Consider the following 25,904-nt stretch of genomic DNA (forward strand, 5'->3'; position numbering starts at 1 on the left):
CTAATGCTGACTCTCCTCTCGGACTCACCGACACACGACCTAATGGAAACGAATACTACGCAATCAAGGATAGAGGATCAATTTGGTTAAACATAAACTAGATCAACTAATCGCTCACAAACCCAAACCCGACAAGAACCGAACCTGCTCTCGCGCAATCCTAATCCTAACAAGTAAAAGCAATGAGACGAATTTACTTCCTACCACCTCTCGTTCTCTAAGAAGGTGTTTACCCGCTGAATTATACCAATTAACAATCTCAACAAAACCCTACGGTTGATCCTACCGCAATCAAACTCTAGTATTAGATCTAATTCGATAATCGATATTGATTAGATCTAAGGTGTTCTCAATTTCTGCAATTCCATAATCGATTGATGAATCTAAATACTTCTACACATCAATTCGATTGATTAAATCACATTTTTTAATCAATTTTGAAGATTTCTTGATGTTCAACGTCGTTCGATTTTGATTTGGTTTTTGACTTTAGAGATTTCATACTTTAAGCTGTGATTAGAGTTTAGAAATTGGATTGGATTGAGCGTTGACTTCCGAATTTGGATCAGAGTCGATTTGTAATCGACGAATTTTGATCGCAAACTATTGTTGGGTTATTTACGAAATTGTCATCGCGTGCTTTTTAATCTAACGCTCTGGAAGGTCGCGTACGTAATGTATAATAAGTCATTATTTTACGTTAACCCACCCACACACACACACACACACATATATAGGGAAAGAATCAAGAGAGAACTCCTCTTTAAAGAGAGAACTAGAGAACTAATAATGAATTATTTTTAATTTAATTAAAAAACTGTTTTTAATTTTTTTTCTTTCATCCTTCTTATATGTTGTTATTCTTTACCATAAAAAATAAAAATTAAAAATAAAATAAAAAAAACTCGTTGTAATGTATATATGCAATGCATCGACTTTTTCTTAATGCATATGTGCACTAGTGTGTATTTTTATATGTGCAATAGTGTTGATTAACATATATGCAATTGTTTGTATTTTATATATGCAACAATGTTATATTGTATACAAAAACAAAAAAAAATCAATATAGTGCATATGTCTATTATTGTTGTATTACATAGATGGATAGTATGTATTGCATACAATTATTATTGTTGTATTTGCATATATTAAATAGTGTGTATTGTATAATGCAATAAAACACTATTGTATATATGCATTAGTGCACATATACACTACACCGACAAGTTTTAAGGTTGTTTTTTAGTAACAACATCATCTTACTAGAAGGAGGAAAGAAAAAAAATCACAAAATATTTTTTTTAAAATAATTTAAAATAATTCTTTACTATTTATTTAGTTCTCTCTTTTAAAAGGGTTCTCTCTAGATCTCATCCTTATATATATATAATGCACCACTCATGAACAAATTAAGACACTCAATTTTTAATTAATTTACAACACTCAAAGCATAAGATGCAACTTTAATAAGGGACAAAAATATCATTGTTACATTAAATCTCACGTGTATTTAAAATTTCTTTTAAATAATTACAATTTTCATTTCTTAAAATTAAAATATTGGTACTTAATCTTTTACTTATATATTATTTTATTTTCACTTTTAACCCAACTATCCCCGAATTTTTAAACGGTCATAACTTTTTCATACGTTAAAACATATTAAAATAAATTGCATTATAAATACGAGCATTTTATTATCTTTAATTTGAGTATAATATTGCTATAGTTTTCGAAGTAAAAAAATAACAATTTATGCAAAAGTGTTTGCGGTTTGATTTTGATGGTTTTAAATTAAACCATGAGCCAACTTTACACGTTTTTTGTCGTCAAAAACTGAAACTAAACTGTTTAAAATTAAAACCCAACTAAGACAAACCATTACCAATGATTAGGTTCTTATATAGTTTGTACTTCAGTAAAAAATTTTGAGTTTAAAAGTTAAAATAAGAATTATTAATCTGCATATACCTTCACTTCAAATTAAGCATCAGGCCACCAACTAATACATTATTAAGAGAATCATACTATGAACAAAGTTAACTTTGGCCACATAAATAATAAACCTTATTAGAACAAATAGAAGACGAAATAACAAGAACAAAAACTATAAAAAAATATATACTGAAAATTAGGCTAAATTAAAGTTGTAATAGACGAGTTTGCTTGTATTAAATAAAACTTTGTTAACTAAATTTTAACTATGTCTAATATATATTATAAAACATATCTAATACTAAATAAGTAAATAATTCACATTTCAATTTGTATGGCCAGCTCCAATTTCAACCGGGAAACCAAACTGGTGAACGGTTTCACAGTTGCAAACGGAATAATGAATATCCATAAATTTGTTACATGATTATCAAATTATTATGTGTTTCTCACTGTATCGCGCGGGTACTCTTCTAGTATATATATATATATATATATATATATATGGGAAGTTAACGTACAAATGAAATTAAGGTGTTAAACGTGAGAATCGAGTAGAGTAATTATATGTATAAGTAAAGTAATTATCAATTTATTATAGAGTAATTACATAATTACTTTACTTGTATATATAATTACTCTACTTGATTCTCACGTTAATTTCATTTGTATTTAATCAAACACATATATATATATATATATATATGTGTGTGTGTGTATGTACTGTACACTTAAAGTAAAAACGTGAATTTATTTCGCTCGTCTTTCACTACTATTAAAAAACAATAGGCCTCTATATGTTGGAAACTTGTCATTTAATTTGTATATGTTTTTACCTACCACACTTAACTTATTAAACAGTTAATTTTCTGAAGTGAAAAAGTCAATAGGATTGAAACGAGTCAATCATAAACATAAACAAATATGATTATTTAAACTCAGAACTTATAAAAAACTTACATAATTCATGATTAAAAGTGAATACATGCAAAGCATGATACAACATAGCCAATAACAATCAAATACTCAATCATTATCCTACTTCAACATAACATTTAGTTCATTTTCAAAATTTTCCATTGTTAAGATTGGCAAAGCAATCATTACAAGTACCCCAGATTCCCCATTATCATTTTTAGAAGGCATGTAGACACTATAGACTCCTGGGAAATCTTCATCATCATAAGCCAAACCCGCATAGAGTGCTTCACCCCAACCAAAGTTAACGTTGTTCCATCCAACTTTAGAGAGATCTGACACTATGTAATTGAAACGAAGTTTTAAAGAAGGCCGTCCTTTGACAACCATTAGGTCCATTGCTGACCTTACATACTCTTCAGTAATCCTTGACTTTCCTATCATTACAAGCTCTATTGCATGACCTAATGGTTTATTGCATAGATCTCCGGCTTTTGAAACCACACCTGGCATGGCGATACAATTTCCATAATACCCATCAGGGATTGGGGGATTGAACTTCCCACGCGCGTTGCCAAAGATAGTTAGGTGGACATCCTGTTCTGGATCTAGTTGTTGTGCAATAGTACGACAACGCCAAAGAAAAGCTGTTAACAACTCAAAGGTGGTGCATGCTTTAAGATTTTCTGGAACAAACCTACGAAGGGCTGCCATCTCAGTAGGACCGAAGAAAAATGTTTTGTCGGCCATTTCATCCGTTACGACAGGGTAGTTGACTTCAGCATTAGCCATATCATCATCATACTCATACTCAGGATGAGGAAATGTGATACATGCTGGTTCCCTGGCACAAAACAACTCCCTTTGCCACAAAGGCAATATTGATGGCACAACTTCACCCCGAGCCATTTCGGCCAGTGCAGTTAGAAATTGGGAAGCTCCTGTTCCGTCACATACTGTATGGTACATTTGTGGAGTAAAGATAAAACCTCCACATAACAAACGCGTCACCTGACAATAAAGTTTATAATATATATGTTAGATTTTGTATTCGTAAATATGTTTTACACTTTTTATGATCAATGAAACGACGAAAAAGAAACATGATACTGAAGAAACACTAAGTGACCCGGTACAGATTATAGATAATCTGGGGGTTAAGTAATGTTTCCCACGAATGAGGTCTAGCTGAGAAGGCTGTTCTTCAGGAGACCTGCAAAACAAACACCGTAAGCTCGTCACTGAGAAGGGGGGGGGGTTCCTCCTTGTGACCACCCTCCGGCGTGAGAATCAGACTAGGTTGCTCTGAATATAAGTGTATATTAAGAGATTGCTAGATAACTGGATAGCAGATGATCTTACCATTCCAAGATGTTGGAGTATTTATAGCCGAAGGTAGGTTTTCTAGAAGGCACAGCCGGCTGAATAGTATTCCTGTTCAACCAACAGTGGATTACGCACAGGCCATACTGGTTGGTGGGTAGGTTACGGCCAACAGTAACAAAGTCGGCTGCACTATTCCACCAACTGTAGACTATGCACGTCCCACTGACTGTGGATTGTACGCAGGCCATGCTGGTTGGTGAATAGGTTACGGCCAACAGTAACACTATTCCACCAACTGTAGGCTGCGCATGCTCCACAGTAAGGGTTGGTGAGTAGGCAGCGGCTAATAGTGACAAACAGTACTAGAGGGTGCTCCTCCTCGCACTGTTGTTGGTGAGCTGTCACCCTGTGATTGGCTCATGGGCTGTTCTGGTCAGATCGTCTGCCCTATCCATACCTTGGTAGGTATGGTACAAAAGATATTTCAGAATCAGACTGGCTCATTTGGGCGGGATTGTTCCCGCCTTGCTCATGCCTTCACGTGACTGCTGAAGTAGCTAGTGTCTTGTGCGTGTAGCCCTGCTGTCTGCGGGTAGCCTTCCCTGATGGCTTGTATCCGCGACTGCGGGAACAGGCGCTGTACTTCACCATTGGGAGGCTTTCCCTGCGTGTATAGCTTGCGTACTGCGCGTAAGATTCTATGAGCATGGTGGGTCCTGCGGGAGCAGATGGCCTTTGCGCAGACGTCCCTGTTCAAGGTGAGTCTTGCGGGACCAACTGGTCTCTGCTGGGACCTACCTCTTCAAGTCCCCCCAGTCCAATGTTCTTCTCACGAATGTTTAATAAAGTGAGGTGAACTTTTGGACTTTAAGCAAGGGGTTTTGAAAAGGGTTTAGTTTTAAGGTTCTCCGTGGGGATTCTTCCCTCGGGTTTCCTAATGTCACTTGCAAAAATTCCCGATTTTTTTGCTTGATCTTTGGGTATGATGCGGGTAGGTATGTAACCTTCTCGCAAGTCAGGAGCGTTGAGTGTCACTTGTATGGATTCTCCATGAGGTTTTAGTGGTTTTGAACATAGTGATCAATTATGTTTAAACCACCAATTCCATCCTGGAGCCTCAAACAATGTAGTTCTCGACGTTCCCGCTATGCGGGGATGTTATTTCCGTTTCCGCAAGCATTGCCCAGAAGATCCTTCTTGGTTTCAATTCCCAGCGGAGCGCTAGGTACGTGAAGGGTTTTGCCTGAACACTGTACCTGCGCTCGTCTTACGGTTACTTTACTTTCAAGGTGCCCCTGGCATCAATTCCCTGCGGGTGCTAGGTATGTGAAGGATTTTGCGTGAACACTGCACCCGCACCCGTCTTATAGTTACTTTGTTGCCGGGGTATTCTTGGCTTCAATTCCCTGCGGGTGCAAGGTATGTGAAGGGTTTTACCTTAACACTGTACCCGCGTCCGTCTTATGGTTACTTGGTTGCCAAGGTAAGGGGTGTTTTCCCGCTTAATTTTGAATGTTTTTGAATTTTGAAATTCAAAAGGTTGGTAAGGATAAGAACAATCCAAATATCTGAAACGTCGTGCGACAGTTTCTTCTGACTGTGTCAGGACGTGCAGGAAGTTATGGTGACGTGACAGAACATGGTCATTCCAGTCGCTTTTTCAGGCGCGTGGGCGTGTTTTTTCGGGCGCGTGGCCGCGAAGTTACTGGCACGTCCTTTCAACAGCTGTTGCCAGCTTGCTTTTTGCCACGTGTCATAGTTTCATTGCACTGTCGATTTCTCTCTCCTCCGCATTAAATTCACCGCATTAATTGCGATTACTATATAAAGGGGGAGAGGGTTATTTGCAATTCACACTTTCACCTCTTCTTCTTCTTAGTGATTTCCGGCAAATACTCCCCTTTTTCAGGCAAGCATTTTCCCGAAATCACTCTTCTTTCTGCAAAAATGTCTTCTCATGATGCTGAAGCTGTAGCCGACGATAGGAGTACTGCTGGCGAGTGCCAGTGTGCTCTACCTGTCGATCAGTACCAGTACATCGTCAGGAAGTTCATGCTCGAGTCCCTCGAGCCTGAGTTTCCTGAATCTCACCAGACTGTGTACGATGCCCCCAGTGGCAAGATCGGGGTATATGCTGCATTCTTTGTGTATGGAAACCTTAGGTTTCCATTGACAAAGTTTATGTACCGTGTCCTGGAGAGGCACGGGGTGCACCTGACCGAGGTGCATCCGATGGCGATTGCCAAGGTCCGGCACTTCGAGTGGGTGTGCCGGATTCTGGGTATTGAGCCCTACGTGGACCGCCTGATGACCTTCTATACTTGGAGGTGCGTCCAAGGGTGGTACACCCTGACAACCCGTATTAAGGGTTTAAAGATCTGCGTGACCGAGCGCAGTCTCCGATCGTGGAAGCGGGAGTTCTTCTACATCTCTGCCCGCGCCATCCCTATTGCTATGAAGTTCAAGAAGGGTCAAGCGCTTCCGAGCCTTCACGCTTCCAGCTACCAGGAGGCGGAATGGTTCGCGAAGATATCCCGGGTCCAATCTCCGGTTTACCGGTTTGCGGAGTCCGGGATGGTGCTGCTGGGGATGAGCCGGGTATGGAAGGATGCGTCTCGGTTTCCTATCCTTCTCGAATACGGTTTGAACTCTATTCCTTATGGTATGTCTTGTCTTTCTTGCTGATATTAGTTTATTTTCTAACTGTTTCTTTTCTTTCAGAGGGGAATAATTTGGAGTCGCTCCTGTTCCCGCGGGAAGCTGACAGTCCCGTGCGGGTGGGCACTCGTGCTCTGGACGACAATGAGTTGCCCATCCTGGAGCAAACGGCGGATAGGTTTGTGGAGGTCTATCCGCCGGGCCAAGAGATCCTGAGCCACCGGCGGCCAGGTAAGGAGATATTTTATCCCGAACCCCTCAATGCTGTACCCGCTGTTGGAAATCCTTACATCCTATCTTCTTCTGAGGAATCCGCAGATGGTCCTCCCCTTGTGCGGAAGAAGAAGACTGCTGCCGGCGTGAAGGGGAAGGAGAAGGCCTCCACAGCTGATCCAGTGGTTCTATCTGACACGGAGTCAGATAGTGAAGAGGTTGCGGGGAAGCCCGTTGGTGAGAAGACCACTGCTCCGGAGGCTACGACCGTTACCTCCGGAGAACCAACGAAGACGACGGTGACCGGAACCAAGAGGCCGGCTCCATCGGGTTCCTCCCCGCCCGTCCGTACGTTCAGGGTCAAGAAAACCCGTAAGTATAATCATAATGCCTTTGTAGATTTGTCACTTCATAATTTTCTTTTAACACTCTTTGTGCAGGCGTGAATGTTGATGCAATCCGGGGTGAAATGCAGGGGAGTACCTCCTCGCCAATGACGGTAGGCTCGGTCAGCCTTCCTGAGGCGTCGACCCAGTCGCCTGCGCCTGCATCCGCTGGTCCAGTTGCTCGTTCCGTCGAGCCAACTGTTCTGGCCGAGATGACGTCACCGCCGGCCGTGAGTGCGATTTTTACAGCATCCTTCACGGAACCGGCGGTTACTGCTGCTTTTGAGGAGGCGGCGACCGCGGCGGAGACCACGACGGCGACCACGGCGGCTGCCACCATGCCCGCGCCACCGGCAACGACAGCCGGACCATCAGGTACGCGCAGGGCTTCCCGCCGATCTTTGCCACCTTCCCATCTGCCTGACCTGTTGGATGGATTTCCTTTAGGTTCAGGTGATGGGTTTGGCGGATATCGGCCTGTCATTGACCCTACAGGTGCGTAGGGTTCCTTTGTTTTTCCCCCTTTTTTTTTTTATCTTTTCCTTACTGTCTTTGTTTCTTTTGCAGTGTCGGATTCCAATGAAGTGTATGTTCCACGATGGAACATACGCCGAGGAACAACCCTTCGTACCCCTGTGGAGTGCGTGGACTGGGCTCGCCACGCTGCTCCTCATGGTGCGTTGGGGGAAGCCATGGCTAGCTACCAGGAGGGTAGGCTAACCAATGAGCTTCGGGTTCTCCAGGCCCGGATGCAGCCGCGCATCGAGCTGCTTTGTCGTGAAAACGACAAGTTGAAAGCAGCTCGTGCCAAAGACGTATCTGAAGCGCGTGCTCTCCGGGAGGAGAACCAACAGCTGGCGGCAGCTGCCGCCGCCAAGGAGAAGGCCTTCAAGGCCCTCGAGGTTGAAGTTCAGGCGCGACTCGAGGCCCGTTCCAAGGCTGCCCAAGCTGTGAATGAACAGCTTCGGCTGGCCAGGGAAACTGCGCGAAACGCAACCGAGAGGGCTGCCCAGGCTGAAGCCGTTGCTGAGCCTCTGCGTTTGGAGAATGAGGAGCTGAAAGGCAAATTAGAGGCTCTCCAACGCGCTCATGATGCCTTGGCAATGGAAGATGCCAAGAAACTCCAGGAAATCCTGGACCAGAGGGGGGTGCTTGACCAAACCGAGCGGAAGCTTAAGGGCGTCGAAGAGGCTGCCGCTAAGGAAGTTTTACTTGCCAACCTTAACAAGAGCGAAGCCGAACGCGCCCATACCGAAGCTCAAGCTGCCCTCCAATGGCTTCTTCGAGAAGCGTTGCCTCAGGTATGTTTAGATTTATCTTCACGCATTTCTTTTGTAAGAAAGGGTTCTAACACTTGTATATTTTTTTTTTCTTTGTAGGTTGTGCGTCGGGTCTTTTCAGAGACCTCCTACGATGATGCTATGACCGCAGCCCTCAACGCTTCTCATGATGATGGGGAAAAAGCCGGCTTCATGCTTGGTCTAGGGTTTGTTGAGAAAGGCGTCCCGCCTTCCAACTTCCCTTTGTTCGATGTGGATACCGAAGCCATTTACGACCAAGCATTGAACCAATACGCCGCCTTCCCGCATCCAGTGGTGGAAAAGGTGGATGAAGTAGCTGTTGCTGATGATGGGTTAGCTGTCCTCAAAGCTTTCCTCGAACCACCCCGTTCTTCTGACGGAGCGGGTCCTAGTGGAGGCGGCCCTGAAGCTTGACCCCGAAGATCCCTTTCCATTGCTTAGACTTGTATAGATTCTCTTCTAGGCGGGTAGTAACCCGGCCATTCTTGTAATATATTACTGAAATATAAATCTTTTTGCGTATAAGATTGTTATTTCCTTCTTTGGATTCCCTGCTTTATAAACTCATGACTTGCATACTTAGTTTAAGTTAGCAATTTTCCAAGTGTTCTAGAATAAGTTAACCTCTTGAACGTGGTTGATGATGGGTTAAAGTTTCGCTTCCTCTTTCGTGATTGTGCGGGTAGAACCGTCACTTGCACTTGGTAGGATGGCTAAACTTTAACCTTTATCTGACCTGCGTGCAGGTTTTCCTCATTTCTAAGTATTTAGGATAAGTTAACCTTTGAACGTGGTTGATAGTGGGTTAAAGTTTCGCTTCCTCCTTCGTGATTGTGCGGATAGAACCGTCACTTGCACTTGGTAGGATGGCTAAACTTTACCCATACCTGACCTGCGTGTAGGGTTTCCTTTTTCCCTTGTAATTTTTTTTTTTTTTTTTTTTTTTTTTTTTTTTTTTTTAGGATAACCTTTGAACGTGGTAAATGATAGTTTAAAGTTTTGCTTCCTTATTTGTGATTGTGCGGATAAGACCGTCACTTGCACTTACAAGGGTGGCTAAACTTTACTTACATCATACCTGCGTGTAGGTTTCCCTTATTTTTAACGTTGTGTTTATACGGGTTTTGCCGCCTTCCACACGTAACGACTTACTTCTCCCCCTTTGTGGTAAACACCGGCACCAGTGGGGAGTTCATAAGAATAAAGGTAAACACATTATGAAAGGAGAATCATTTCCATTAGAAGTGGCTCTTGGCCTTTTCTTTACAAGTTTTGGAATTGATCTACATATAACATTTGCGTAATTGAGCTCCATTCCATGTTCTTGGGATGGGAGTGCCATCGAGCCTTTCGAGCCGGTATGCGCCCTTTCCCAGAACTTGTTTGATAACATATGGCCCTTCCCAGACTGGGGCCAACTTTCCTGGGCGTTCTTGGTTCGAAGCCTCGTTGTTACGCAGTATGTAGTCTCCTTCCTTGAAGTTGCAGAGTTTTACCCGCGTGTTGTAGTACTTTTGCATTTGTCGTTTGTAATTCTCTTCACGCACTGCGGCTAAGTCTCTGCGTTCCTCGGTTAGCATAAGATCCAACCGTCTTTCCGCATCATTGTCTTCTGGCTGACTCAAGACCCTTGGTGAGGGTAGACCAATTTCGACCGGAACCATGGCTTCCGTGCCATAAGTGAGGCTGAACGGGGTTTCCCCCGTACTGGCCTTCTTCAGCGTTCTGTTTGCCCAAAGGACGTGCGGAAGCTCGTCCACCCAGCCGGATCTGTGTTTCAAAAGTCTTTTCTTGATGCCTTCGACGATGCTCTTGTTTGCTCTTTCCACCTCACCATTACCTTGCGGGTGTGCCACTGAGGTAAAGGTGTGGGTGATTTGAAGTTCTTTCAGCCACTGTTGTAGCTTCTTGTCAGCAAAGTTGGTGCCGTTATCGCTCACCAAATTCTGTGGAAGTCCAAAACGACAAATTATAAATTCCCAAATAAATTTTTTGATATGCTTTGCGGTTGTTTGGGCTAAAGGTTTTGCTTCTATCCACTTGGTGAAGTAGTCGATGGCTACCACTAGGAACTGAACATTTCCTGCTGCTGTAGGAAATGGGCCTGTCACATCGATGGCCCACTTCTGAAATGGCCACGAAGAAGTGACTGGAACCAGTTCGTTTTTTGGGCGATGCGTGTTAGGTGCGTAAAGCTGGCAAGACCTGCATTTTCTGATGTATGCCAGTGCATCCGTATGCATCCCCGGCCAAAAGTATCCCGCGTTGTTTAGCTTGGCTACAACAGCGCGGGGGCCTGCGTGTACCCCACAGATGTCTTCGTGTACTTCCCTTAGGAGGTAGCCGGCATCTTGGTTGTCCACGCATCTCAAGAGTGGGCCAAGAAAGTTACGTCTGTAAAGGATTTCATTGACGAGTTGATAATTCAGTGCTTTACAGCGTAGTTTTCTTGCCTGTGTTTTTGACTCTGGTAGTATTCCCGCTGCAAGGTAATTTATTATTGGTGTCATCCATGTTTCTGTATTCTGGATGACACAAATTTCCTTGTGCGGGACTGATGGTGCTTCGAGGAGTTCAATGCGGATGTCCTTTCCCAAGTGGGTGAAGGCTAGTGATGCAAGCTTGCTTAACGCATCCGCAGATTTGTTTTCGCTGCGCTTGACGTGTATGACTTTACAATCACTAAAATCACGCATAAGGGTTTTTGCCTGGGCGAGGTACAGGGCCATGGTGTCATTCACAGCCGTGTATGTTCCATTTATTTGGTTGGCCACCAGCATGGAATCCACGTGGGCTTCTAAGTTTTTCACTCCCATCTTACGCGCAATTCTCAAACCGGCCAAGAATGCTTCATATTCGGCTTCGTTATTCGTACTTGGAAAGTCCAGCCGAATAGCGTAAGTATATTCTTGGCCTGCTGGGTTGGTTAATTTTAACCCTGCGCCTGAACCCTCGTTACTGGCTGCTCCATCAGTGTAGAGTCGCCAGACATCATTGACGTCCTGTGCTGGGGAGGGTTGAGCCTCCTCCTGGCACTCTTTTTCCCGCGAAACGGGGACTTCTGCAATAAAATCGGCCAAGACCTGGCCTTTTATGGCTGGTCTTGGCTTGTACTTAATTGCATATTCTCCCAATTCAATTGCCCATTTGGCTAGACGTCCCGATAATTCGGGTTTGCCTAGAACATTTGAGAGTTTGAAGTTGGTGAGAATGGTGATTGGGTGGCCCTGGAAATATCGTCTTAGCCTGCGTGAAGCGTGTATAAGTGCTAAGACCAATTTTTCGAGGGTAGAGTACCGGGTTTCTACGTCTGTTAGTACACGGCTAACATAATAGATTGGCATCTGGATGCCCTTTCGTTCTACTAGCAAGACTGCCCCGGTTGCTCTATCTGTTGCGGAAAGGTATAGGATTAACTCCTCTCCCGCTTGTGGTGCTGTAAGCGTTGGAAGTTCGATCAGGCGTGACCGAATCTCCTGAAAAGCTGCTTCCGCTTCTGGTGTCCAGCGGAAGTGCGTTTTCTTCAGGCAGTTTCTCAGTGTTGACACGAAAGGAAACGACTTATCCGCATGGTTTGCCAAGAAGCGATTAAGTGCGACTAGTCGCCCGTTCAGTGTCTGAGCCTGTTTGATGGTGGTAGGTGATTCCATTTTAACAATGGCTTCGACCTTTTCAGGGTTCGCTCTAAAGCCATCTTTAGTAACAATGACTCCCAAGAACTTCCCTTCTTCCATCCCAAATGAACACTTGCTCGGGTTGAGCTTCATGTTTATCTTTCGGAGCGTGTTGAAAGTTTCTTCAATGTCTTTCAACATCGCCTCAGGCTCGAGGCTTTTGATGACCAAATCATCCATATAGACTTCCAAGTTTCTCCCGATTTGGGCATGAAACTCTTTGTCCATTAGTCGTTGGTACGTGGACCCTGCATTCTTAAGTCCGAATGGCATCATTTTATAACAAAATGTACCATCGGGCGTCCGAAATGCGGTTTTGTCCTGGTCATCAATGGCCATGTGGATTTGGTGGTACCCCTTATACGCATCCAAGAAGCATTTAAGGCGAAATGGCGCCAACGAATCCACTTTGAGATCAATTTCTGGTAACGGATAACAATCTTTGGGGCATGCTTTGTTCAAATCTTTGAAATCTATGCACATGCGCCATTGTTTGTCATTCTTCGGTACCATTACGGGATTTGCAACCCATGTTTGATATCTACTAACGCGTACGATGCCTGCGTCAAGGAGTTCCTTGACTTGGGTTCTACACGCGTTAGTTTGTTCAGGCCCCATTACCCTGCGCTTTTGTACGATTGGCGTAACAGCCGGATCGCATTTGAGCTTATGCTCCGCCTTACTTCGGGGTACACCAGTCATGTCAGCTGGTGTCCACGCAAAGATGTCAGCGTTTTTCTGCAGTAAGCGCTTGAGTAAGGTGCGGGTGGGATCAACAATTGTTGGTCCAATGGTAACGGCCTGGTCGGGGTATTTGCCATTGAAGGCCCATTTTTCTGGTTCAGTGACGGTTGGTTTAGCCTTCTTCGGTTTGGGTTTAGATGAGACAGATGCAATGCATACCTGGGGAATGCCAGAGATCATTGCTACACCCTCAGCTGTTGGCCATCCCATCATGCCGTGGACTGAAGATACCACGGCGTTGAATCTTGCCATCCCATCTCTTCCGAATAGGATGTCGTATGTGTGGTGTGGCTTTTTCATCACGACAAAATCCACGTCTTCTGTGCGTGAATGATTCCCATCAGTAAGAGTAACGGGGAAAGATAGGATACCCAGGGGTGTTTCTGTACTGCCATCAAACCCTTCCATTGAAGCGTAGACCGTTTCCAAGCGTTCCTTGTCTTCATCATCCAGCTTATCAAAGAACTGCCTGTACATCACTGTCGACGAAGCGCCGTTGTCAGCAAGAGTGCGGGAGGTGATGTAGTGCCCCAGCTGGCTTCTGATGACGATGGGGCCTTCTTTGCTGGGGCCTCCTGGCACTCGCGGGAAGCGCACCTCAGCTTCCTTCCACGCGCATGGTTCTATCACCCGTCTTTTTCTTCCTCTGACCTTGCCATGAACCATGTTGATGCTGATGTCGACGGGCTTTCGTCCGTTACCTCTGTACCGGTTGTCATTCCTTCCTCCCTTCCTGATCGATGCCACGAGATGTGCAAGCCTTCCATCCTTAACAAATGTTTCAATAATATCCTTCAAGGATGTGCACTCTTCAGTACCATGACCCTTTGTCCCGTGGAAATCACAGGATTTGCTTTGATCCGCATTAGGTTTCTGCCGGATCGATGGGGCTTTGGGCCATGGCAATTTTTCCGTGGCAAATATCTCCGTGACGCTCTTTGTGAGTGGCGTCCACCGGTGTTTTCGATTTGAAGGGTGTGTGTTGTCCCTTCCGCCAACAAGAGGGCGAGAGCTGGATGAGGTGTCAAAGTTTACCCTTGACTGCCAAATACCTAGCCTCCTCTTTTTGTTGTGCCGGGCGATCCGGACATTGTTCTCTCTTGTCCTCTGCGTGTAGAGGTGCGTATTCTGGGGAAGGTCCCTTCCCAGTTGCTTTTCTGTCTCGGCAAAGCGCTTTGCCGCCGTCATGATGGCATCCCATGTGGATGGCATGCCATCCTTACCCGTCAACGTGCGGATAAGTTCTGGGTATTCGGCGCCTTGGATGAAGGCGGCGCGAACCAGATCCTCACTTATGTTGCCGAGACTAAGCTTTTTAGAGTTGAAGCGAGTGATGAAGTCTAGTAAAGATTCATCCTCCTCTCTCACGCAGTTTAGGATCGTCCACTGCTCTTCAGTGTACTTCCTCTGTTGGCTGAAGTGCTGGCTGAACTTGTTCTGAAAGTCCGCCCAGTCATATATGTGGTGGATCGGTAAACGATCGAACCATGCCCTGGCTGCTCCGACCAGAGTCATCTGGAACATGTAGCACCACGTGGGTTCCGTCCAGTTGCTGACGGTAGCCCCCGCAATGAACCTGTTCAGATGGTCGTCTGGGTCGGATAGACCATCATAAGTGCCAATGTTTGACATTTGTTTGGCACTTCTCGGGGCGATTGCCTCCGCAATGTCTCTTGCGAATTTTGACCTTCCTGCATTTGTGGCAGTTGGTCTAAAGGTTTTGGAGAAGTCACGCGGGTTTCTCTCCGCGATTGGTTTAAAAGCTTCCCCAAAATTCCTTTTTGGTTGGATGTCCGTGTCCTTAAGCTTCCCTTTCGCCTTATGGCGAGGGTTCGCGTCGGTATCAGACTCCAACTCGTCTTCTGAGTACTCGCAGTCACTGCTCATATTGAGGTGTTGGCGAGTACTGGTGAATTCGTCAGCCTGTTGAGCTGAACGCAAGCGTTCATCCAATTCGGCTTGGAATTCTTTTTGCCGTGCTTCGGCCCACGCCTTCACTTGATCTAGTGTTTGGCGAGGGACCTTCGTTCGTTTTTCCAGTTGGGTATTGGTGAACCCCAATGGAATATTTACTCCACTTGCCCCGGCTTGGGTAGTCGGGGTAGTGTTCGTAAGGATTGTATAACCGCCGGTGTTCCCCCCAGTTGCTGGGGTGGTTACCGGGGTTTCTTGGTCAGTTACAGGCCTTTGGACCGGAGTAACGTTAACCATTTCTTCAGAAATTGTGAAAACTAAAATAGTTCTAGCTTTTATGCACGGATGGCGCCAATGAAGAAACACTAAGTGACCCGGTACAGATTATAGATAATCTGGGGGTTAAGTAATGTTTCCCACGAATGAGGTATAGCTGAGAAGGCTGTTCTTCAGGAGACCTGCAAAACAAACACCGTAAGCTCGTCACTGAGAAGGGGGGGGGTTCCTCCTTGTGACCACCCTCCGGCGTGAGAATCAGACTAGGTTGCTCTGAATATAAGTGTATATTAAGAGATTGCTAGATAACTGGATAGCAGATGATCTTACCATTCCAAGATGTTGGAGTATTTATAGCCGAAGGTAGGTTTTCTAGAAGGCACAGCCGGCTGAATAGTATTCCTGTTCAACCAACAGTGGATTACGCACAGGCCATACTGGTTGGTGGGTAGGTTACGGCCAACAGTAACAAAGTCGGCTGCACTATTCCACCAACTGTAGACTATGCACGTCCCGGTGACTGTGGATTGTACGCAGGCCATGCTGGTTGGTGAATAGGTTACGGCCAACAGTAACACTATTCCACCAACTGTAGGCTGCGCATGCTCCACAGTAAGGGTTGGTGAGTAGGCAGCGGCTAATAGTGACAAACAGTACTAGAGGGTGCTCCTCCTCGCACTGTTGTTGGTGAGCTGTCACCCTGTGATTGGCTCATGGGCTGTTCTGGTCAGATCGTCTGCCCTATCCATACCTTGGTAGGTATGGTACAAAAGATATTTCAGAATCAGACTGGCTCATTTGGGCGGGATTGTTCCCGCCTTGCTCATGCCTTCACGTGACTGCTGAAGTAGCTAGTGTCTTGTGCGTGTAGCCCTGCTGTCTGCGGGTAGCCTTCCCTGATGGCTTGTATCCGCGACTGCGGGAACAGGCGCTGTACTTCACCATTGGGAGGCTTTCCCTGCGTGTATAGCTTGCGTACTGCGCGTAAGATTCTATGAGCATGGTGGGTCCTGCGGGAGCAGATGGCCTTTGCGCAGACGTCCCTGTTCAAGGTGAGTCTTGCGGGACCAACTGGTCTCTGCTGGGACCTACCTCTTCAGATACGTTCAATAATTTAAATAAACTTTAAGGTAATCATTTTTAAATATATTTTTATGTACGTATTATGTGAGTGTGACGGGTTACAGGTGGAACCTTCTTCAAGGAAAATTTTTCTCTGAGGAACCAAAACCTAGTTACTACTTGCAGGTCGCGGGTCGGGTCCGAAAGCAGTTTTTTCTCACCTCTATATAAAAAAATATTCATATATAATATGAAGTCAAACAAAATCAAAAAGTTACCAATTATAGTTTAGCCATATATAGTAATAAATTCAAATCGGTAAAACTAAATCAATCATTATATATTAAAACTTATAAGTGTGTAAGTACGTTTAAGGTATCACCTGAATGTATACCAACGGAGAGTTAACAATGTCCTTAGAGGTCGGAACATCACAAAAGAACTCTTTCACACAAGGAGGATATGGCGGGTGAAGCGTCTTCCCGAACTGCTCCAATGTAATGTCTGCCTCCGCCTCGATAAACACCGCACCCTCCCCGGTGCAGTACACCATCAGCTTCTTCCCCGAGCCTTCTACTACCCGACCAGCAAGCGGGTAATAGAACACTAGCAACTTAGCCAAAGCATCCCTTATCACACTTGCGGGGTTTGTATCTCCCATTTTCGGGTTGCTAGGATAAAAGAAGATTAACGGGATCAAATACTGAAGCGATGGTTGAATGTCAATGTCCGAGAGAAGCTTTAGTTCTCGCGGTGTGGGTGTTGCGGGTGTTATCAGCTCGGGTGCATGTCTCTTGACTGCAAAGGTTAATGGTTGAGTAACTGCATTGCCGTTAATCATAGTCATTGCAATTTGTTGGTGTGATGAGGTACTTGTTTCTTTTGGTTTGTGGATGGGTCCTTTTATAACTAGCCTATTGGTCACGTTTCATGCAAGATATAATGTGAACAAAATATCTGGAATTTTGTGCTAATCACTTTACTAATATTATGTAATTAACAAATTTCTATATGTACAATGATATTGTTGTAAATGGTAAGTATTGCATTAATTCCAAGATGTGAATATGAAAATACGAAAATCTGTAAATGGGGTAACGTATTTATTCTCATTTGACCCTAGTCAATACTCACCTTCATACTAAACTTTAGTTGAGATAAAGTCATACTAGTTTGCCCCAATGTTATGAGAGTTTATTTAGGTTTAGTTTTTAATTGTTATGCTATTTTATATTTGTAATTATTTGTTTTAATTTTAACGTGATTTTGTTTTGATTTAATACGTATATATTAAACTGTTGTGTTCATTATATTGCTATAATGTTCGGGCTCTTTCAATTGAGACGTGTATGTTTTTATATTTTTAACGAACGAACATAAACGAACACGTCTCAGGTTGATTTTTTTGAAACAAACGAATCTGAACATAGATATATGTCGTATGAAATGGGGGCGGTTGATGTAGGTGACTATGGTGGTTGATGCATGAGAGAGGATGTTATCGATGGCGGGTGGTAATAGAAAGTTAACCGACGATGGAGAAGACAGACCGGTGACGGAGAATATATAGAGGAGAGAAATTAAATTAGGGGTTGATGATGAAAATATTTCACAAATAAATGAGATGTTATGACCCGTTAAAGAGTTATCCGTGTTTGGTGAGACCCATGACCAGCGAAAATTATCGTTTGATGATTAAGGGGTTATTTCATAAGTAAATGAGATGTTATAACCCGTTTAAGGGCTATCCAGGTTTTGGTCCTTGATCCGTGAAAATCATTTAAGAACTATCCGGGTTTGATTAGACTCATAACCGTGAATTCGAGCCAAACACATAAAATTCCTTAAATCACAAATCGAGTAACCTGATAGCTTGAGAGGAGGTGAAGAGTAACCGGAGAATGTTAAAAAAGGTTGGACATTTATGTAGATAAATAAATTAGAAAGAATATATTATTTGTGTTTATTGATATACTGAAATCATTTTTGAGAAACATTTTATTTAGGTTTTCTTTGTAATTTGCATTCTTAGGCTATGTGTAATGGAGAGGCTATAAAATGGGGTATTTTACGTCATGTGACGCCCAGTCAGTAGATGTATGTTTTTGTTTTTGTGATGTAATGGTGTAAGAGCTACAAATAGTAATATAATAATATAAATTTATATATATCTAAGACACACACAACATATTAAATTAATAACATTCTGCACACCTTTCCGGCGACAATTTCACCCCCTCCCCCACCCCTTATCGCTCCAATATCGCCGACGGGGGCGGTGTTCCTCCTCAAATTCACCCTAAATCACCCCACTTCGTCGCCCATTACACTTAGCCTTATTGGATCCAGGTATATATAGTGAATTAATAATATATAATAATTTACAGGATTTCATTATTTTATATGAAATTAGAGGGTCAGATTATTTTATAAATGAGGATAAAAATAAGATGGATGAGAAGGATTTGTAACAAAAACTATTCTAAAAAATAATAACTCAAAATTTAATATATAAACGAAAAAAGTAAAAGCACAAATATGTTACTGCCGTCTTTCTCGTGCTAAAAAAAGACACAATATTGAGAAAAAAATCATTGTTTCTTTTATTTTTTTATTGTGTTTTTGTTTATTTTTGTTGTTGATTATTGTGTTATATTTTATTCAACATTGTGTTATATTTTGTTTGTCATGTTATATTTTACAGTCTATTGTGTTTTTTTAATTTAAAATTATGTCTTTTGTTAATTTTCGTTATTGTGTCTTTTCGTCGTTTTTTTAAACAAGAATCAATTAGGAAACATTATAGTTTTTAAAAATTATTCATTTATTATTTATATTTTGAGTTATGATTTTTATTAAACTTTTATTAGGGGTTATTTTTTACAACAACAACTTTCTAACAATGTAATTATATATAAAAAAATCAAAATAATGTTGTTTTTCCATAACTAAACAGTAGTTAATAAAGTTACTTCTCTTTATAACCAAACTAGTTTTTATCCCCCGTATTACGGGTTTTGTTTTATATTAATGTTCTAATCTTTATTTATTTTTTGACTTTATATTTTTTTATCGTATGAAAGTTAATATACTTATGGTTTGATGATAAATTGTTTCACAAATAAATAAGATGTTATAACCCGGTTTAAAAGCTATATGGTTTTGATGAGACCCAAGCCCCGTTTATTTTTTATACTATAAAATTGTTTTTTAATTATAAATAATATTTATGAAAATTAATAATATACTTATGGTGTGATGAGACCAAAGACCCGTTTGGTTTTTTAATTTAAATAATATATATATATATATATATATATATATATATAATTTAAAATAAATAAGATATTAATTTTTAGTATATCCTATTTTATAGGATTTTTACATCAATAATTTGGTGAGAATAATTTTTTATTTGATGAGATGTTATAACCCGTTTAAGGAATATCTGGGTTTGGTAAGACCCATACCCATGAATTCAGGTCAAATGCATGAGAAGCCACCATTTAAAAATTAAGCAAATCTGGTGACTCCAAAAAAAGGGGGAGCGACCACATCGTGACACATATGATTTTTGGATCTTCGTTTATATATTATAGATATTTAATTTTAAACTTCTTAAGGACTAGAAAATAATTTGTATACATGTGTTTATTTATATATATTCTTATATATAGAGGATGGATCTTGCGAGAAGAGATATTACAGCGAGAAGTGCGAGAAGTGAGGGTGTAACTCCATTAATCTCTAATTTCACTCCCTTTCTTATGATGTTACCTACATGTATCTAGGTTTGTTGTATTTATTTCTTAGGTACACACATTCAAACATACCTACACACATATACATGCGTACCTACACACATTCGAACCTACCTACACACATACAAACGCACCGAGCCACATTCAAACCTACATACATACACACATACAAACATACATACATATATACAAAAATACGTACCTACACAATAAAAAGGGGAGTGAAATTATGAATTAATGGAGTTACACATTCACTTCTCGCTGTAAAAAACTTCTAAATTGATCCAATATATATATATATATATATATATATATATATATATATATACATATATATTAACAACTTTCATTAAAAACAAAACATACGATCTCGAGCCCCTCCAACCAAGAAGCTAGCAAGGGCCGAGAAATAGCTAATTAAAAAGCAAACAACACTAATTTCTCTCTTTGATGAAATTAGATGATCATAGTGAATTAAGTGGAAAATTCTTAAAATGGACCTACTTTAGAAAGAGATTTCACTTTTGCCCTAAAAATTTTAGAATTCCAAAAATGGCCACCGCTAACTCATCTTTGACGATATGTTAAGAAATCTAACGCATCTTTGATGACGTGTTTGTAAAATACATCGTCAAAGATGAGTTAGGTATCCAAATACATGGTCAACGACGTGTTAGCATCTAAAACACATAGTCAAAGACGTGTTAGCCTCTTGTTTGTTTTCGTTTTAATATTATATTAATATAACTAATTCTACTTATATCTGTTTTTCTTATAACTTTTAATATACAAAGTTTTTATATTATATCGAATATACTGACGGGACATGCTTATATTTATCTACAAACCAACATAAACTTACTTAAACTCGAGCATTGTCAAATTAATATTGAAAGGTTTATAAAATTTGACACCGCACGGTTTTAAATAATTTTATGCCAACATATAGATTAAAATAAGCATGTTTTATCAGTATATTCGAAATAATATTAAACTTTATATATTAAAAGTTATAAAAAAATCAATATAAGTCACTACAAAAAAATTGGCCTAAGACGACCTTTATTTCACAAAAAAAGTTGCATTAGGTGAGGTTGCAATAGATCTAGTGCAACATTTTTGTTAGATAACACAACTGTTTCTTTCAAATGCAACCCTTTAAAAGTGTTGTATTTGAAAGAAACAATTGCATTATCTAACAAAAAGGTTGCATTACATCTAATGCAACTTTTTTTGTGAAATAAAGGTTGCCTTAGACCAATTTTTTTGTAGTAAGTAGAATTAGTTATATTAATATAATATTTAAAAAAACAAACAACAAGAGGCAACATGTCGTTGACCATGTGTTTGGATACCTGACTCATCTTTAATGGTGTGTTTTACAAACATGTCAAAGATGCGTTAAATTTTCTAACACAACGTCAAAGATGAGTTAAAGGGGCACATTTTTTAAATTCTAAAATTTGAATGACAAAAATGAAATATCTCTACAAAGTAGGTCCTTTTAGAAATTTCCCTATAAATTAATGATGCTCATATGAGAGTCAAACCATGTTAAACATAATCAAAGTGTATTAAGAACATGTTTGGGATTGAGTTTAGTAACACCTTATTGGCTTATTGGCGTTTTCAAAACGCCAATAAGTTAAATGATGTTTGGTAATCACAAAAAATCATTTTATTTTAACTTTTGAAAGGGTTAAAAACAGTTTTTTAAAAGTCTCAAATCATGGCTTTTTAAAAAATCATAAACACATCCCAAACTCAATCTCAAGCATGCTCTAAAATTAGTCAAACATGCTCAATTAGCTAATTCATAACTAATAAAAATATGATAATAGCTCATTCTTATTTAAAAAAGTAATAATAATATGATGAATAAGCATCATGAAACACATACAACCTCAATCAACCATAGCTAATCGCAACCAATCTTTATGAAGTACTCAAAACATAATATCCTTATTGCTATTATATCCTACTTTAACATAATATCTAGTTCTTTGACAAATCTCTCCATTGTTGAGGTTGGCAAACCGAGCACTACAAGAACTCCGGATTCCCCAATGTCGTTTGTCGAATGCAAGAAGGAACAATAGACTCCTGGGAATTCTTCATCATCGTAAGGAAACCCTGCAAAGAGTGGTTCACTCCAACCAAAGTTAATTTTGTTAAATCCAATTCTAGAGACGTTTGTTACTATGTAGGTCGAACGAGTTTTAAAACACGGCCGTCCTTTGACAACCATTAGATCCATTGTTGACCTTACATACTCTTCAGAGATCCTAGACTTCCCTGTCATTACAAGCTCTAATGCGTAGCCTAATGGCTTGTTGCATAGATCTCCAACCCTTGAAGTAACACATGGTAGGACAATACAATTTCCATAATAACCAATGGGGATTGGGGGGTTGAACTTGCCACGCGAGTTGACAAAGAACATTAGGTGCACGTCTTGTTCAGGGTCTAGTTGTTGGGCGATAGTACGACAGCGCCATAGACAAGTTGCTAGCACCTCAAAGTTGGTGCATGCTAGATTTTCTGGAACAAACCTACGAAGCGATGACATCTCAGAAGGGCCGAAGAAATATGTTAAGGTGGACATTTCATCCGTTGCGATTTTGTGATGGACTTCTGTTTCTGCCACATCATCATACTCAGGATGAGTGCATGTCACGCTTGGTGGATCCCTAGCACAAAGCAACTCCCTTTGCCACACAGGCAATATCGATGGCACATCTGCACCCCGAGCCATTTCACCCAATGCCGTTAGAAATTGTGTAGCTCCTGTTCCGTCACATAAGGCATGGCAGATTCGTGCAGTAAAGATAAAAGCTCCACATAACAGACGCGTCACCTATCAATAAGTTGCACTTGACCATTTAAAAAAATAAAAAAAATGTAACATGACTTTGTTGTATGGGACTTTCAGCTTCTTGCCGGCACATTTCTTATAATAGACATGGGCATACAAACCAGTTAACTGAACCGTGACCGGACCGGTTTGAAGCCGATTTTACAAAAACCGATTTTGAGTAGCTGTAAACCGTCAGGTTAGGACCGTTTCAGAGTTTTTTTTAGCTAAAACCGGTTTGAACCTGATATTTTGGAACCGCTTAGACAAAAACCGGTTTATATATATACGTCAGCTACGAAATTAATTTATAGCTCACATATCATATCCATTTATAGCTTATTGATCATTCCATTTAATCATTTAATGCTCCATTGAAAGTTGGAAATCAATTTATTGTAAAGGAAAATAGGGAACAATATCAATTAGAAATCAATATATGGAAACTAGTTCCTGCTAGAGATGTTCAACGAAACCGGTTCCTGGAACCGAACCGGTGGACCCGAACCGGACCCGAACCGGTTCCTACCCGTTTTTTGTAGGAACCGGACCCTATCTGATTCAACCCGATGATCCGTGACCGGTTCTTGCATTTCTGAGTGGGGGCGGGTAGGAACCGGAACCGAACCGGAACCGGTTCTGGAACCGAACCATCCGGAACCGGTTCCTAACCGGTTCTAGCCGTTGGATCGAATATAGCCGTTGGAAATCGTTTTTTTTGGCCGTTTTTTGACCGTTGGGGTCAAAAATAGCCGTTTTTTGGCTCCCCCAAGCACCCCACTACTAGTATAAATAGGTATTTGGTGTCATGGGTTCATCACAACACTCAAAACGCAAACCCGAATGCAAAAAAATACAAAAAAACGCTATTACAACGTTTTGAGTTCTCTAATCTCTTGTTTTCTCTTCTTCTATATTCATATTTGTTGTTATGGCTGCCTCACAATCATCGGTTGGTCAAGGTTCCAACGCCGAACCAAGTTTCGTTCGTATTGTACCTCATAATCGTAATCAAGAGATTTGGTGCAATTGGGATTTGGTTGAATTGAGTGATGACCATTCATTGAAGGCTCGGTGCAAGTTTTGTGGGATTTATTTAAACCCATTTTCGAATTCAAATTTGAAGAAACAAATCGAAAAACCGTATTGCAAGGCGTTGAAAAAGAACGTCAACTTGTCATTAGTGGCAACCTTCAGTAGTTGTCTTCAGTGGCAACCTTCAGTAGTTGTCTTCAGTGGCAAACATCTTCAGTAGTTGTCTTTTCTTCATCAGTTAATTGTTTATTTTTATGTTAATTGTTTTTTTTATTTTTCATGTTATACAAATACGAATCGTAGTTTAGAATCCAAATCGCAAACGAAAAACGAAAAAAAAAAAAAATTTACACTGTAACCGGTTGGAACCGGTTACGGTACAGGAACCGGGTTAGGAACCGGTAAGAACCGGTTAGATAGGTTAGGGGTCCGAGGGTGGGAGAACCGGTTCGGTTCCCTAACCGGTTTAAAAGGGGGTTTTGAATATAGGAACCGGTTAGGAACCGGTTCCGGTTCCTAGTCCCAAACCGTTTTGAACATGCCTAGTTCCTGCCATAATGGCATAATGAATACACATCTACCAAGACGCCATTACACATGTACTCCGCATCTTTGTGTTGAATTCACAGCCCTGGTTCAATGCAAACCGGTTTTGAACCAATTTAACGTAAACCGGTTTGGAACCGACCCCAACCGGTTTCATCAGTTTTGAGATTTCCGAGCTTTAGCCTGGTTTGGTTTCTAACCGGTTTGCTACAAAACCAGTTTGACTGCTTTGACTTGAAACCGGTTCGCTTTAACCCGAAACCGGTTTAGGTAAGAAAACCGGTTTAGGTTAAAAAACCGGTTTGTGCATTATTAATGGAAAAAATGCTTAAATTATTATTTTGTTTCAATTTAAAGAGAATGAATTAACTTCTTATACTTTGAAATAATTTAAATTCAACTTTAACGTATTTTAAAAAAGGGCTAGCCCCGTAGTTTGTTGACCGTTTGTCTTATTCTGATATAAACATTACTTTTTAATGAATGAAAATTATTAAAGGCGTCACCTGAATTTGTATTAACGGGGAGCCGACGAGATCATCAGAGCCAGGATCAACACACATGAGCTTTTCGATACAAGGAAATGGCGGACAAGGAGTCTTCCCAAACTGCTCCAATGTAACGTCCGCCTCGGCCTCGATAAACAGCACACCCTCGCCAGTGCAGTCCAGCATCAGCTTCTTACCCGAGCCTTCTACCATTCGACCAGCAAGCGGATAATAAAACACAAGCAACTTCGGCAAAGCATCCCTTATCAGACTCGCAGGGTTTGTGTCCCCCATTTTCGGATTGCTAGGATACATGAAAAGCAACGGAAACAGATACCGAAGCCCTTCCTGATCGTCAATGTCGGAGAGAAGCTTCAGTTCTCGAGGTACGGGTGTTGCCGGAGCTATAAGCTCAGGTGCATGTCTTCGGACTGCAAAGGTTAGTGAGTTGTTGCCACTAATCTTAGTCATTGCAGGTGTCTAATAGTACTTCTCTCTGTTGGTTAGTTGATGGCTCCTTTTATAAGTGTCCCAATTGTCACTTTTTATGCATCACATAATGTGAATACGATATATGAAATTCAGTGCTTATCACTTTATAAAGTTATCTTATGTAATTAAGAAATTTCTTAATATACAATAATATTGTGGTAGAATTTTTTTTTAAAATAGGAAAATTGTGTAGAGGATATGGTTCTTAGGAGAGAGAGAGAGATAATGGTTTCTAGGTGATTCGTTATTTGAAATGACGAATCTCTGATTAAATATAGAGGTTGTCAGTTTTGTCGGGTGAGTTGGACATTCTCAATG

The 25,904-nt window shown here is 41.2% G+C and overlaps 1 protein-coding gene and 2 pseudogenes across 1 annotated transcript; all 3 read right to left on the bottom strand.

Moving 5' to 3' along the window:
• Positions 1-2,861: 2,861 nt before the first annotated feature.
• On the bottom strand, positions 2,862-3,960 carry LOC143609833 (benzyl alcohol O-benzoyltransferase pseudogene; annotated as a pseudogene).
• A 12,820-nt stretch (positions 3,961-16,780) lies between these two features.
• LOC143609831 (benzyl alcohol O-benzoyltransferase pseudogene) lies at positions 16,781-17,257 on the bottom strand (annotated as a pseudogene).
• Positions 17,258-21,935: 4,678 nt separating this feature from the next.
• Positions 21,936-25,628, bottom strand: LOC143609835 (benzyl alcohol O-benzoyltransferase-like). The gene is made up of 2 exons (XM_077084473.1): positions 25,113-25,628; positions 21,936-23,028 (listed from the first exon to the last, which is right to left on the bottom strand). Exons 1-2 carry the CDS (start codon positions 25,563-25,565, stop codon positions 22,150-22,152), a joined length of 1,332 nt encoding a protein of 443 aa, XP_076940588.1. The 5' UTR covers positions 25,566-25,628; the 3' UTR covers positions 21,936-22,149.
• Positions 25,629-25,904: the final 276 nt, after the last annotated feature.

This window comes from Bidens hawaiensis, unplaced genomic scaffold (assembly GCF_021521415.1).
Source record: "Bidens hawaiensis isolate Kalapana, Puna unplaced genomic scaffold, B.hawaiensis_p1.1 tig00017045_1, whole genome shotgun sequence".
Lineage (NCBI taxonomy): Eukaryota > Viridiplantae > Streptophyta > Magnoliopsida > Asterales > Asteraceae > Bidens > Bidens hawaiensis.